The 14,727-nt window shown below is 46.9% G+C and overlaps 1 protein-coding gene across 2 annotated transcripts in view; it reads left to right on the top strand.

Moving 5' to 3' along the window:
• Positions 1–330: 330 nt before the first annotated feature.
• The window catches only part of SCTR (secretin receptor), a 74,878-nt gene continuing 60,481 nt past the window's right edge, over positions 331–14,727 (top strand). The window contains exon 1 of one of the 2 annotated variants that reach the window (XM_061439789.1): positions 331–451. In XM_061439789.1, the coding sequence (XP_061295773.1) occupies positions 392–451 (60 nt within the window). In that variant the 5' untranslated portion in view covers positions 331–391. The remainder of the gene's footprint in view (positions 452–14,727) is intronic. The other variant, XM_061439795.1, reaches the window with a different exon arrangement.

Raw genomic sequence — 14,727 nt, 5'->3', positions numbered from 1 at the left:
GGGGAGGGCTCTTTTAGTCCGTGGGGGTGTGGCAGCGGGGCCTGCAGACCGTAGCCTGCGGGAGCCTCTCTAGGCCTCGCGTCCTCCCTCCACCTCCTCCGCAGCTGGTCTCCGCGCTGGCCCCCGCGCTGGCCCCCGCCAGCCGGCCAGGCAGCAGGGGTGGGTGGAGGAGCGCACGCCGCGCCGCGTCCTTATCAACCGGCGGGGCGGCGTGGTACGGGGCCATCCTGTCAGGGGAGGCGCAGTCCCTGGGCCGCCGCGGGTGGGGCCATGGCTCCCCTGGGCGCGGCGGCCAGCCGGGGTCCGAGAGGCGGCAGGGAGCGCTGAGTGCTGAGCGGCGGTGCGCGCGGGCAGGCGGCCGTCGGGGCGCCAGGGGAGCGCACGCGGTACCATGCGCCCCCGCCTGCCGCCACTGCCCGGGCTGCTGCTGCTAGCCTGCGCCGTGCACGCGGTGAGTACGCGCCCTTCCGCGGGTCCCTCTAGGGGTGAGGGGTGGAGGGGCCCCTTTAAGATCTTCTGCTGGGCAGTGGGAGGCGTTTCTCACCATCCTTTCCCCACAATTATGATTTTTGTCTGCTCCTCTCCGGAGGGTCCTCTCCTCCGAAATAAAATCTGTATGTGCCCGGGCGCAGGCAGCGCTGAGATAACCCACCTTGCCCTTCGCCCAACCCGGGCGCTCCTGGGCGGAAATTGGGGAGCCGCCCCTGGCCGTGCCTTTTGTGTGCGGGCACTTTTCCTGCAGTATTTCCTTGAAACCTCATCATCGACTTTCGAAGTTGCTATTTTCACCCTCACTTTGCGGACAAGGAAAGCGAGACTTGTAAAGATCAAAAAAACTTGCCCCGAGAAAAGACAGCTGGAACCCAGCCTGCCTGCCCCAGAGCCTTGCCATTTGCACAGACAGCGGCTGCGGATGGGGAGACCTCCGAAAGCTTTGGCCGTAACTGCCGAAGCTGTAATGCCAGCGTTTGCAGCTTCCTCCTTGGTCTTGTGGGTTTGGCTCCGCAATGTCGGTGGGTCTGGGGACTTCTGGGAGCAGCTGGTCTCCCCAAACCAGGTCCAGGGAGGAACTGGCAGAGAAAAGGGAAGGCAGCAGAGTGAGTGGCTTATGTTGCTTTCTCACAAACTCCAGGGAGTCCTGGCCTCTGCCTGTGGGGTTTGTGAAAGAGGGTGGCTGCGCCCCGTGGGGAGAAGGAGCGGTAAGGAAGGGGCGCACAGATTCCAGAACTTCCCCTTTCCACCAGCATTCCAAACAGGCCCCCCACCGCCTCTGTCCCAAGAAACTCCCCAGGGAAAGCACTTGGGAACTCAATTCTGAGCCTGAATTCTCCGCCCTGGGCAAACCCTTCCTGCAGACCCATCAGTGGCCCTCCGGTGGTCCTCTCCTGGTTGGCTATAAGAAAGACCTGCTTCTGGAGCTGGTTGGGAGTGTTGACACGCAGGAGGCACAGCTCCTGTGGTATCCAGAGTGGGGTTTTCGGCTCTCCTGTGCAGCTCCCTCCTGTTAATAACTTGGAGCCTCCTGTCCTCAGCGCTGCAGTTGGAAGGTGCTAGGGCAACAGCACCTGCTTGCAATTCTGAGCTCCCGCTTTGGGGAAATGCCATCTGAGACATGGGGACAGTTCAAAGCCAAATTCAGCCTCCAAGTGTGTTGTTATTTGGTGCCTAGAGCTGGGAGGCAGCCCTTTTGGTGACCTCGCCCCATCCCCTGCCCGCCGCCAGCCTCCTTTTTAAGTACCTGCAGGAACACTACTGTTGTCAGAAGAAATCAACAAGTGGCTGGGTCTTCAGGACTAAGGTTCAACATACATTTTTAATCTCCAGAGTCATTTTAGGAATAAGCCCAGGGGAAAATGAGAACCTTCCCTTGGTTCAGGTCTTCTGTGTGCCTTGGAAGGATGCTTTATTATGCTCTGGTCCACTTTCCTCCTTTTACAGGGGAGCAAACTGATACCCACAGAGAGCAGGGACCTGCTCCTTATCAGTAAGTTTGTGGCAGCTCTGGGACTGGAGCCCAGATCTCACCTTTCTCAACTGCCCAGGGCTCTGTCTGGCTTGTCGCTTGTCTTTGCTCGCATCTTCATCTCCTCACGCACTTTATGTTCCTGCCGGGTGGTTTCCTGTGTGCAAGTCTTGGCTCTCTGGTGGTTTTATGGGCTTATCCAGATCTGAGGTTCACACTTCTTGGCAGAGAACTCCTTCAACAAGGGATGGAATTGCCCGGCTTCAGTTGGAGGATTTCCCAGCCTATGGAACCCTGCTTTTTTTCTGTTTGAGTGGTCAGACATTTGATTTTGAAACTGAAGGGCATTCAAACAATTCCTTATTCATTTCATGCTTTGTCTTGAGGGAAATCATAGGCATCTTCCTAATTGGTGGGGGGGGGGGGGGATTACTAAGGCCAAATTGCTTATTACTACTCCCCTCAACTCCCCACCTTTTCATACAGAGATGTAGGGAGGGTCCCTTGCAAGTGGACTGAAAAGTGCCGGTGGCTTGTGGGGCAGTTTTTTGAGACCCCCCATAAGAAACTCTGGCTTCACCTCCCCTTACTGTCCCCACCCATGTCTCTCATGAGGATTTTTACCTGGAACAGTATTGTCATTATTTACCAGCACACCTGACCTTCCTGTCCTCCCCAATACATTCACTTAGAGCTTGAACCTTGAGACTTAGTCACACTCATTCTTTATCCTTAGAACCTGTCATATCAGCAGAAAGAGTCAATGACTGTGTGTGGGCTGAATGAATGAATGAAGTGATGGTGCTATCCATAGTGGCTGCCCTCATGTGGGACACTTTCATATAACAACAGGTAGTGAAGAATGACATCTTACAAGCAATCATTGCTTACAAAATTGTGCATAAATCTGCCAGGCAAAGGTGTAGTCTCTCAGGGGAGGGCTTTTAAATCCAGGGCATCTGGCCAACTGCCCACCTGAGAACCTGAGTGAGTTAAGTGAGGTACAAGGGGCTACCTTTTCCTTCAAGCAGGCTTTCTTAACTTTGACACTGTAATTCTGGATATTAAATCTGAGTTTTCCACATGGGATGCTGGGACAAGAGCTAGGCCCTCCCCTGGCATGGGAGGGAACGAGAGGGTGGAGATAATGGTTAGAGAGAGGGGAGCAGGGGGTGGGGGGTGTCCTGTGCATTGTATGCTGTCCAGCAGCGTCCCTGTACTCTGCCTACCAGAAGCTAGTATCGTCTCTCCAAGTTGTGCCAACAGAAAGTGTCTCCAGACATTACCAACTGTCCTCTGGGAGCAGGCAGGGCAAAACTGCCCTGGTTGAGAACTACTGCCTTAAAAGTTATTATGTCTCAGGGGAAATGTGTGAACAAGATTCGTAATAGGTGTCACTGGATGTTGGATTCAGGGTAGTGGGGTTGGTGACAGGGAATCTGAGCTGGAGACAGAAGCAGGTATACCAGTGAAAACCCATCTCTGGATGAGAAGACCTCTATACAGCATGGGTTCCTTTGGCTTCTCCACCCTCCCTTCCCACTCCCCCATGTCTCTCTTCATTTCTTCTCGGCTCAGAAACACAAAAACTCTAAGGCGGGGGTCTGGCATGTGGTGGTCCCCACCCCTTTCTGGACTGCATCTGGACCCAGAGGTTGACAAGCTGGGTGAGCAGAATTTTAGGAAGGCCTGCAAGGTCACCAGAGGATATTACTACTGATGCCTCTTAGAGAAAAGTCACTGGGAACTTTGTTTCCCTGAACAATATTCCGAGGTAGTATTGTAGATTACTTTTTGAGTTTTTGCTATTCCTAAAATTCATGTGACTGATGACCATGATAATGATGATGGTGAAGGCTTCCCTCACCGAGTGCCTACTTCACACCAGATACTCTGCTAAACTGTGCCTGGCACTACGTGACTTCTCCCACCAACAATCATTATCCTCACTGTGCATGTGAAGAAACTGACTCAGAAAGAGGTGAAACCATTGGTCAAGTCACCCAGCTGGGCATGATGGTATAAGGACCCAAACCCAGCTGTTCTTAGCCAGCACGTGCATCTGTTTCCAAAGAGAGGCCGCTCTGGTTTCTGGCTCCCAAGGCGCTGTCATGAAATCTTTCTCAAACCACAAAATGACAATAACTACAGTTTAATCTAATCACTTTATAAAAGACAAACCAAATATGGAATTACACACAGCATTTTATTGAGGGTGGCCAGAGATGAGCTTGGGGCCACAAATTCAAAAAAACAGGAGAGATGCTTCCTACACTGTTTAGGGGAGTCCTTTCAACTTTGGCACCCCCTTTAGGAGTTGCTACAGAGCTCCCCTCCTGTCCCATCCCCCAAATCCCCTCCCTTGACACTGGAGGGCACAGGTCTCTTCCTGGCACCCCTTGTTGAAAGCCCAGATTCCACAACCAGGATTAGAGCTCTGCCCCTAGAGTGGCCTCTGGTTTGGCCCCTGCATCCCTGCCCTTAGCAAGCTGAGGTCACCATTGACCTTTGCTCGGGCTCTGGAACAACCTGCAGCCCCAGATAAGACCCACAACACTCAGATTCTATCTACTTGCTTACATGACAGAGTATATAAGTATTCATGAGGATATGAGAAAGCAGGGATCTCTTGGGGCCCACCCAGCTTCAATATTCCATGTCTGAGAGAGTCCAAGTGGCGTCTGGGAAAGGGACCTCCCTGGTGGGTCATCTCCTGGTGGTTGTGCTTCCAGGATTCCCGAGTTTTCCAGATTTCTCCAGAATCACCGCATGCCCCACATCACTTCCCTCTCTCTTGGCTCCCCGAGGCTCCCCTTGGTGTTTTCTGAGATTTCTGACCTTACCACTGCCTTTCATTTTCAATAGATGGGTTTACCTCCCGTATCCTGAGAGTCGGAGAATGAACATCCTCTGAGCAGCATCTTGCCCTCATAGATGAATCTAAGTTGTACCCTCCTGTTCCTGTCCTCCTGCCCTCCCTTGAACATCATGCCGGGCTTGAACCATGGAAATTTATCTTCTCGTAGGCCTGGAGGCTGGATATCCCAGATCATGGTTGGATTCTGGGAAGACCTCCATCCCTGGCTTGCAGTTGGCTGCCTGGTCCTCATGTAACCTTTCCTCTGACTTCTGAGAGAGTGAGTTCACTGATATCTCTTGTAAGGACGTTAATCCTATCAGATTTGGGCCCCCTATGACCTTATTTGACCTTAATGAACTCCTTCTGGGCCCTGTCTCCTAACAGAGCCATACCTGGGGTTAGGGAGTCAATGTATTCTTTGAGGGACACAGACATTCAGTCTGCATCACACCTGAGTGGAATAGAGGCTTTGCTCCAGCCCCATGCTCCTGATCTCTTCCCCCCACCATGCTCAGTGACTTTTGTCCTGAGATGACACAGAGGTAGCCTTCATCCTGCTCCTCTTGACTGGATTTTCCATCAGCTAGTCAACCTGCCCAAGCCCATCCAGCCAAGTGGCAAAGGAACTCTACAGCTCTGGCCGTGGTTCCTCTGCTACTGCTCATGGCCAGCATTTTGGCAGATGCATCTATAATCCCTGCCTCCACCTCTGTCTGTTCCTCAGCCTGCAGCACCCTGGCTCCCACCCGTTCCCCACTCAAATCAGTCTCACCAGGCCCTGCATTATCCCACTTTCCCTAGACACGGCGTGGTCTCTGTCCCACCCAAGGGGAACACATGGCTGATGAGAGTTTGGACGTTATGACTAATGACATCAAGGCAGTGAGCACAAACCCTGACTGTTCTGGGCAAGATGGGCAGGGCACCCACGGGACTCCAGCCTTTTAGAGACATTTGATGCTGGGACACTCTCTCCCTCCCCCTCTTCCTCACCTTGGCGCCTCCCTTTCACAGGCTCGTGGTTCCCATTGCGCCTCAGATGAGGTTTTCACTCTTTTGAGGTTTCCCCGTGTCACATGGTTCCTTCTTCTTGTGTGATCCCTCCTCTCGCGTGGTCCCTCCTTTTGCTCATCTTCCCAGCCTGTGAGGGTCACGGTCTCAGGCACTGTCTCTGGCCCTTGCTCTCCTTATGCTTGCTGCTCTCTCTTACTATGTGAGTTTCCTTGGCCATCTTAAGGTGACATAAGTCCAGCCTTAACAATGCTTATCTCACTTCAGCTGCTGCCAAACTCACATCTTTTGTCCTTGTTTTCCCTGCTTTTGGAGTTATTGAGGTACTCAAAGCAGAGACATAGGAACCACGCTGGCCCCTGTCCTCAACTGGCCCTCAGCCCCTGCTGGCCCCTGTCACATCTGTGCACATCCCCTCTGCTATGGGGATGACTTCTCGCCTACGCAGTGCAGTGCCTCCCAGGGGTTTCCTGCCACTGCTTGTGGTCTATGGTGACCTGGCCACTACCTTCCCCACATGCTCCTGCCACAGGCGCCTCTGGACCCCTTGGAGCCTGTGAGCTACGGCAATAAGATCTGTGTCTGCTCACCTTCGATTGCTGGGCATCCTAGGGACCCAGTAAGTGTTAGATGACATTTTGGGTTTGGAACTGGTTGTAAGATCGAGTTCCCTCTTTATTTCTCACTGTATAAACTAGACTAATATCTCTCTTTTTTCCCCTGTGAAACTATTCTTTTCCAGTCTCAGGTTGGCAGTTGATGAGCAAAGTGTGTTGAGTTTCTTCCCCTCCTTTGGAATTCAGTAGTTTTTCATTGGAGAACCCACTCCAGTACTCTTGCCTGGAAAATCCCATGGACAGAGGAGCCTGGTAGGCTGCAGTCCATGGGGTCGCTTAGAGTCGGACATGACTGAGCGACTTCCCTTTCACTTTTCACTTTCATGCATTGGGGAAGGAAATGGCAACCCACTCCAGTGTTCTTGCCTGGAGAATCCCAGGGACAGGGGAGCCTGGTGGGCTGCCATCTATGGGGTTGCACAGAGTCGGCCACGACTGAAGCGACTTAGCAGCAGCAGCAGGTGAATAAAAGCTTTTTCACCTGAAAAGATTCAAAAGTTGACCTCATTATATATGCTTTCCCAGGAAGTTACTGTAGAATGTGCTTCTGAAGAACAAGAAAGCAAAGCCAAGAAAAAAACAGGGAATATAGGAAATGGAACTGTGACTGGGGGAGCCGGGGAGAGGCCCCCTAAAAGCACAGCCAGGTGTCAGGCCCCATTGGCAGAGGTCTGTGGGAGAGAGGGCTCCAAGGATTGAAAGAATAGACTGCTTGATAAATATCTATCAGGGCTGTTGGAGCATTTGGATAAATTAATCCTATCTACCTAGACAAACTAATCAAATGAAAACGCAAAGTAAATTGTTGACCACAGGAAAAACAAAATGTACAAGAAGAGACATAATCGTTTTACATGGCTAAACTCAGCAGTGAACAATATTTCATAGTCAAAGTAAGTCATTATATATACAGACCATTCATTTAACTAAAAATTAAGAGAAGGCTGTGTCAATATATTATATGGGGGGAGGGAAGTAAATGTAGGGAGGTTTAAAAACTTCTAAATCTTTCTCTTCCATAATAAAGAGCTTTGGATAATGTCTCAATTAGATAAACCAAGAAATAACGATATGAGATACTTTTGAAAGACAGAGATAAAATGAAAATATACATCTAAAGAAAAGGAAAGTGGTTTTCTCTGGAGAGCAGGAAAGGTTAAGTAAGGGAACTGCTGTTTTTTTGCTATAAGCACTTTAGTACTAGGATAAGTAAAAGAAAAAAAAATTACCTATCCAAACTTGATTTTTAAAAACTATTAAAAGGGACCTTTTTAAGACTAATAGCTCTTGCTTTAAGGAGTATTTTATATAAATTTTAGCAATACTTTCACCTTCACTTGTTTCTCCTGTGAATTTAGAGGAAAATTTTAAAGGGGTGCACTATATGACACCACCCTTATGGCAGAAAGTGAAGAGGAACTAAAAAGCCTCTTGATGAAAGTGAAAGTGGAGAGTGAAAAAGTGGGCTTAAAGCTCAGAAAACGAAGATCATGGCATCCGGTCCCATCACTTCATGGGAAATAGATGGGGAAACAGTGGAAACAGTGTCAGACTTTATTTTTCTGGGCTCCAAAATCACTACAGATGGTGACTGCAACCATGAAATTAAAAGATGCTTACTCCTTGGAAGGAAAGTTATGACCAACCTAGATAGCATATTCAAAAGCAGAGACATTACTTTGCCAACAAAGGTTCGTCTAGTCAAGGCTATGGTTTTTCCAGTGGTCATGTATGGATGTGAGAGTTGGACTGTGAAGAAGGCTGAGCACCGAAGAATTGATGCTTTTGAACTGTGGTGTTGGAGAAGACTCTTGAGAGTCCCTTGGACTGCAAGGAGATCCAACCAGTCCATTCTGAAGGAGATGAGCCCTGGGATTTCTTTGGAAGGAATGATGCTAAAGCTGAAACTCAAGTACTTTGGTCACCTCATGCGAAGAGTTGACTCATTGGAAAAGACTCTGATGCTGGGAGGGATTGGGGGCAAGAGGAAAAGGGGAAGACAGAGGATGAGATGGCTGGATGGCATCACTGACTTGATGGATGTGAGTCTGAGTGAACTCTGGGAGTTTGTGATGGACAGGGAGGCCTGGCGTGCTGCGATTCATGGGGTCGCAAAGAGTTGGACATGACCGAGCGACTGATCTGATCTGATCTGATAGAGCATAGTCCGTCTTTGTCTTAAAAAGATTTTTTTGGCTGTGCTGTCCAGCTTGTTCAATCTCTGACTAGGGATTGAACCTGCCCATGCCCTTGGCAGTGAAAACACAGAGTCCTAAGCACTGGATTGCCAGGAAATTCCCAATATTTCTAAATTTATTGATTATATGGAAACATGCACAAGCATACATATATTTGACTTCTAAATATCAGCCTCTTCTTTCCTCTAGGAAAACGTAGATGATAAGGGGGCTTTTTTTCCCCTTCATTCTCCCTCTGCGGCATCTAACAAACTGTTGCTCCATGAACACAATCTTCCCAGCCACTCCCAGCTACCCTGATGGCCCCACTCTGTCACTGAGACCACTGTCTGCAGGCTGCAGACTCATCCACAGACTCAGCCCTTTCAACAGAATACTGTTGCTGTCATACAAACAGTGGATGCATATGTTCCTGCAATTGACATGCCACCACACAAAATAATCTTGGTTTATTCAGTTTTAATGAAAGAATTAAGGGTGAAAGAAATGTGGAATGATCTACTTCACACCCGCTAAGATAGATATTGGAACTTGCCAGGTTACGCTAGTTGTAAAGAACCTGCCTGCCAATGCAGGAGATGGAAAAGATGAAGGTTTGATCCCTGGGATGGTAAGATCCCCCGGAGGAGGAAAAGGCAACCCATTCCAGTATTCTTGCCTGGAAAATCCCACGGACAGAGGAGCCTGGCAGGCTACAGTCCATAGGGTTGCAGAGAGTCAGACATGACTAAAATGACTTAGCACTGCACGGCACAGATATTATTAAAACAGAAGAATAAGGGTTGAGGATGAAGACATAGAGAAATTAGAACTCTGTGCATTGTTGGCAGGAAGGTAAAATGGTACGACTGATGTGGAAAACAGTGTGGTGGTCCCTTAAAAAAGTAAACATAGAATTACCATATGATCCACCTTTTCCCTTCTGGATATGTACCTGCTGCTGCTAACTCACTTCAGTCATGTCCGACTCTGTCCAACTCCAGAGACGGCAGCCCACCAGGCTCCCCTGTCCCTGGGATTCTCCAGGCAAGAGTACTGGAGTGGGGTGCTGTTGCCTTCTCTGGGATATGTACCTAGAAGAATTGAAAGCAGGGACTCGAAGAGATACTTGTACACCTCTGTTCTTGGCTGCATTATTCGCAAAAGCCAAGAGGTGGAAACATCCAAGTGATGAGTAGATGAACAAAGTGTGATCTGTCCATACAATGGAATAGTATTCATCCGTATAAAGGAATGAAATTCCAATAGATGCTACAACATGGATGTGAAATGAGATACAGAAGAGCAAATATTGTATGATGGCACTTACCTGAAGTATCTAGAACAGACATATTCACAGAGTCAGGAAGTAGGATAGAGGTTGCTGTTTAATTGGTACAGAGTTTCTGTTGGGATGTAGAAGTCCTGGAAATGGATAGGAGTGATCACTGTACAACTTTTCATTTAATACCACTGAATTGTACACTTAAACATGATTGAAATGGCAAATGGTATGTATATTTTGCTACAACTTAAGAAATTTAGAATTAAAAGAAGCTAAACTATCCTCTCGGAGAAGGCAATGGCACCCAACTCCAGTACTCTTGCCTGGAAAATCCCATGGACGGAGGAGCCTGGTAGGCTGCAGTCCATGGGGTCACTAACAGTTGGGCACGACTTCACTTTCACTTTTCACTTTTATGCATTGGAGAAGGAAATGGCAACCCACTCCAGTGTTCTTGCCTGGAGAATCTGAGGGATGGGGGAGCCTGGTGGGCTGCCGTCTATGGGGTCTCACAGAGTTGGACATGACTGAAGCGACTTAGCAGCAAACTATCCTCTAATGATTATTTTTCCATTGTTGTTTAGTTGCTAAGTCACATCTGACTCTTTGTGACCCCATGGACTGCAGCGTGCTAGGCTTCCCTGTCCTTCACTATCTCCTGGAGTTTGCTCAAGCTTATATCCATTGAGTCAATGATGCTATTCAACCATCTTATCTTCTGTCACCCCCTTCTCCTCCTTCCCTCAATCTTTCACAGCCTCAGGGTCTTTTCCTGTGAGTTGGCTCTTCCAATCAGATGGCCAAAGCATTGGAGCTTCATCATCAGTCCTTCTGATGAATATTCAGGGTTGATTTCCTTTAAGGTTGACTGGTTTGATCTCTTTGCTGTCCAAGGGACTCTCAAGAATCTTCTCCAGTACCACAATTTGAGGCACCAGCCTTTGGCGCTCAGCATTCTTTATGGTCCAATTCTCACATCTCACATCTAGTCAAAAACCATAGCTTTGACTAGACAGACTTTTGTTGGCAAAGTGATGTCTCTGCTTTTTAATACACCGTCTAGGTTTGCCATAGCTTTCCTTTTAAGGAGCAAGCATCTTTTAACTTCATGGCTGCAGTTACCATATACAATGATTCTGGAGCCCAAGAAAAAACAAAATCTGTCACTGCTTCTGCTTTTTTCCCATCTATTTGCCATGAAGTGATGGAACTGGATGCCATAATCTTAGTTTTTTGAATGTTAAGTTTTAAGCCAGCGTTTTCACTCTTCTCTTTCACCCTCATCAAGAAGCTCTTTAGTTCCTCTTTACTTTCTGTCATTAGATTGTTATCATCTGCATATCTGAGATTGTTGATATTTCTCCCGGCAGTCTTGATTCCAGCTTGTGTTTCTTCCAGCCCAGCATTTCTCACGATGTACTGTGCATATAAATTAAATAAGCAGGGTGACAATATACAGCCTTGACGTACTCCTTTTCCTATTTGGAGCCAGTCTGTTCCATGTCCAGTTCTAACTGTTGCTTCCTGACCTACATATAGGTTTCTCAAGAGGCAGGTCAGGTGGTCTGGTATTCCCATCTCTAAGAATTTTCCAGTTTGTTGTGATCCACACAGTCAAAGGCTTTATTGTAGCCAGTGAAACAGAAATAGATGTTTTTCTGGAATTCCCTTGCTTTTTCGATCCAGTGAATGTTGGCAATTTGATCTGTGGTTCCCCTGCCTTTTCTAAATCCAGCTTGTGCATCTGGAAGTTCTTGGTTCATGTACTGCTGAAGCCTAGCTTGAAGGAGTTTGAGCATAACAACCTTGCTAGCATGTGAAATGAGTGCATATTTTCCCATAGTCCTAGGGAAAACCATGAAGGAAGTTGAACCTTTCTTGGAGAGGATTCCCACTGTAGGTGTTCCCCCATTCCTCATCTTGCTCCATCGCTTACAAGAGCCCTCTGTGCTGGAGTGCCGCTTTCTTCAACCTCTAAGAATGCACATCACCACCCACTTTCAGGAAATGCCACCCCCACCCAGTCGTCTATGCTGTGTAACAATCACAAGAACTCAGTGGCATGTAGCAATGCATGTTTCTTCCTTTCTTGGTGTTTGCAAGTGAGCTAGGGCTTGACTGACAGACTATGATACTGACATTGATCCAGACACTGTGAGGAACAAGTCTGCGACCCTGAAGACCCATCATGGTGCACTGTTACAGTCATACCTTTCTCCCTCCCACCCTCAGCTTTCCTTCTCAGCTGACACATTAATGTCTCAAGCTCTACAATTTTACCACTGCAATGTTATGTTATGTGTTATGTTATGTTATATGTTATGAATGTTATGTAAATGATGTGGAATCTAAAAAATCATGCAAGTGAATGTATTTACAGGACAGAAACAGACTCATAGACATAGAAAACAAACTTATGGTTACCAAAGGGGAAATGTCGGTAGTGGTGGGGGTGATAATTAAGAATTTGGGATTAAAATATACACACTACCATATATAAAATAGATAATCAATGAGGACCTACTGTGTAGCACAGGCAACTGTACTTAATACTGTGTTGTATTAACCATATGGGAAAAGAATCAGAAAAATAATGGATACAGGTATATGGATAATGGAATCACTTTGCTGTATACCTGAAACTAACACAACATTGTAAATCAGCTCTACTCCAATATAAAATAAAAATTAAATTTAAAAAGAACATTATATAAAGGAAATCATACTGTAACTGTTTGGGATGGGCTTTTTTTCACTGAGCATACTTCTCTGGAGATTCATATAGGCTGGTCCATGTATCACCACTTTGTTCCTTTTTATTGCTGAGGGCTTCCCTGCTGGCTCAGATGGTAAAAGAATCCTCCTGCAATGTGGGAGACCTGGGTTTGCTCCCTGGGTTCCCTTGGAGGAGGGCATGGCAACCCACTCCAGCATTCTTGCTTACAGAATCCTCAAGGACAGAGGAGCCTGGCAGGCTACAGTCCATGGGGTCACAAAGAGTCGGACCTGACTGAGAGACTAAGCACAGAATTTCATGGTATGGATGAAATAGCTCACCACTTACACATTGAAAGGCATCTGGATTGTTTTAGTTTTGAGGTATTAGGAATAAAGCTGCTGTAAATGTTAGTATACAGATATTTGTGTGTGTGTGAACATAAGCTTTCCCTTCTCCAGGATAAATGCCCAGGAGTGCAATGGTTGGGTCACGTAATATTAATAGTTGCATGTTTAGCTTTTCTTAAGACCCTACCAACTTGTTTTCCAGAGTGGTTGTCTCATTTTACAATCCCACCAGCAATATGTGAGTGACCTAGTTTCATCACAACCTTGCCATTGTTGTTGTGATTTTTTATTTTAGATCTTCTAATAAGCATGTAATGATATCACATTGCAATTTCAATTTGCATTTACAATCAACTGTGGAAAATTCTGAAAGAGATGGGAATACCAGACCACCTGATCTGCCTCTTGAGAAATCTGTATGCAGGTCAGGAAGCAACAGTTAGAACTGGACATGGAACAACAGACTGGTTCCAAATAGGAAAAGGAGTACGTCAAGGCTGTGTATTGTCACCCTGCTTATTTAACTTATATGCAGAGTACATCATGAGAAACGCTGGACTGGAAGAAACACAAGCTGGAATCAAGATTGCCAGGAGAAATATCAATAACCTCAGACGTGCAGATGACACCACCCTTATGGCAGAAAGTGAAGAGGAACTAAAAAGCCTCTTGATGAAAGTGAAAGTGGAGAGTGAAAAAGTGGGCTTAAAGCTCAACATTCAGAAAATGAAGATCATGGCATCCGGTCCCATCACTTCATGGGAAATAGATGGGGAAACAGTGGAAACAGTGTCAGACTTTATTTTTGGGGGGCTCCAAAATCACTGCAGACGGTGATTGCAGCCATGAAATTAAAAGACACTTACTCCTTGGAAGGAAAGTTATGACCAACCTAGACAGCATATTGAAAAGCAGAGACATTACTTTGCCAACAAAGGTCCATCTAGTCAAGGCTATGGTTTTTCCAGTGGTCATGTATGGATGTGAGAGTTGGACTGTGAAGAAGGCTGAGCGCTGAAGAATTGATGCTTTTGAACTGTGGTGTTGGAGAAGACTCTTGAGAGTTCCTTGGACTGCAAGGAGATCCAACCAGTCCATTCTGAAGGAGATCAGCCCTGGGATTTCTTTGGAAGGAATGATGCTAAAGCTGAAACTCCAGTACTTTGGCCACCTCATGCGAAGAGTTGACTCATTGGAAAAGACTCTGATGCTGAGAGGGATTGAGGGCAGGAGGAGAAGGGGACGCCAGAGGATGAGATGGCTGGATGGCATCACTGACTCGATGGACTTGAGTCTGAGTGAACTCTGGGAGTTGGTGATGGACAGGGAGGCCTGGCGTGCTGCGATTCATGGGGTCACAAAGAGTTGGACACGACTGAGCGACTGAACTGAACTGAACTGAATAGCTAATAATGTTGAACATCTTTTCATGTTCTTGTTTGCCATCTGTATATCTTCTTCTGTGAAATGTCTCTTCATGCATTTTTCCTACCTTCTAGTTAGATTTTTAAAATTTGTTTACTATTAGGTTTTGAATGTTCTTTATATATTCTAGATGTTAATCCTAATTTGTTAATTGCAGATATTTTCTCCTAGTCTATAGCTTGTCTTTTCATCCTCTTAACATGGTTTTTCATGGAGCAAAAGTTTTTAGTTTTGATAAAGTCCAGTTTATCAGTTTTTCTTTTTATGGATCTTGCTTTTGGTATCAAGTATAAAGAATCTTTATCTTGCTTTGCATTTTGAAG

This window comes from Bos javanicus, chromosome 2 (genome assembly GCF_032452875.1).
Source record: "Bos javanicus breed banteng chromosome 2, ARS-OSU_banteng_1.0, whole genome shotgun sequence".
In the NCBI taxonomy this organism is placed as follows: domain Eukaryota; kingdom Metazoa; phylum Chordata; class Mammalia; order Artiodactyla; family Bovidae; genus Bos; species Bos javanicus.
Note: the sequence above shows the minus strand (reverse complement) of the source record. Positions and strands in the feature narration are given on the sequence as shown.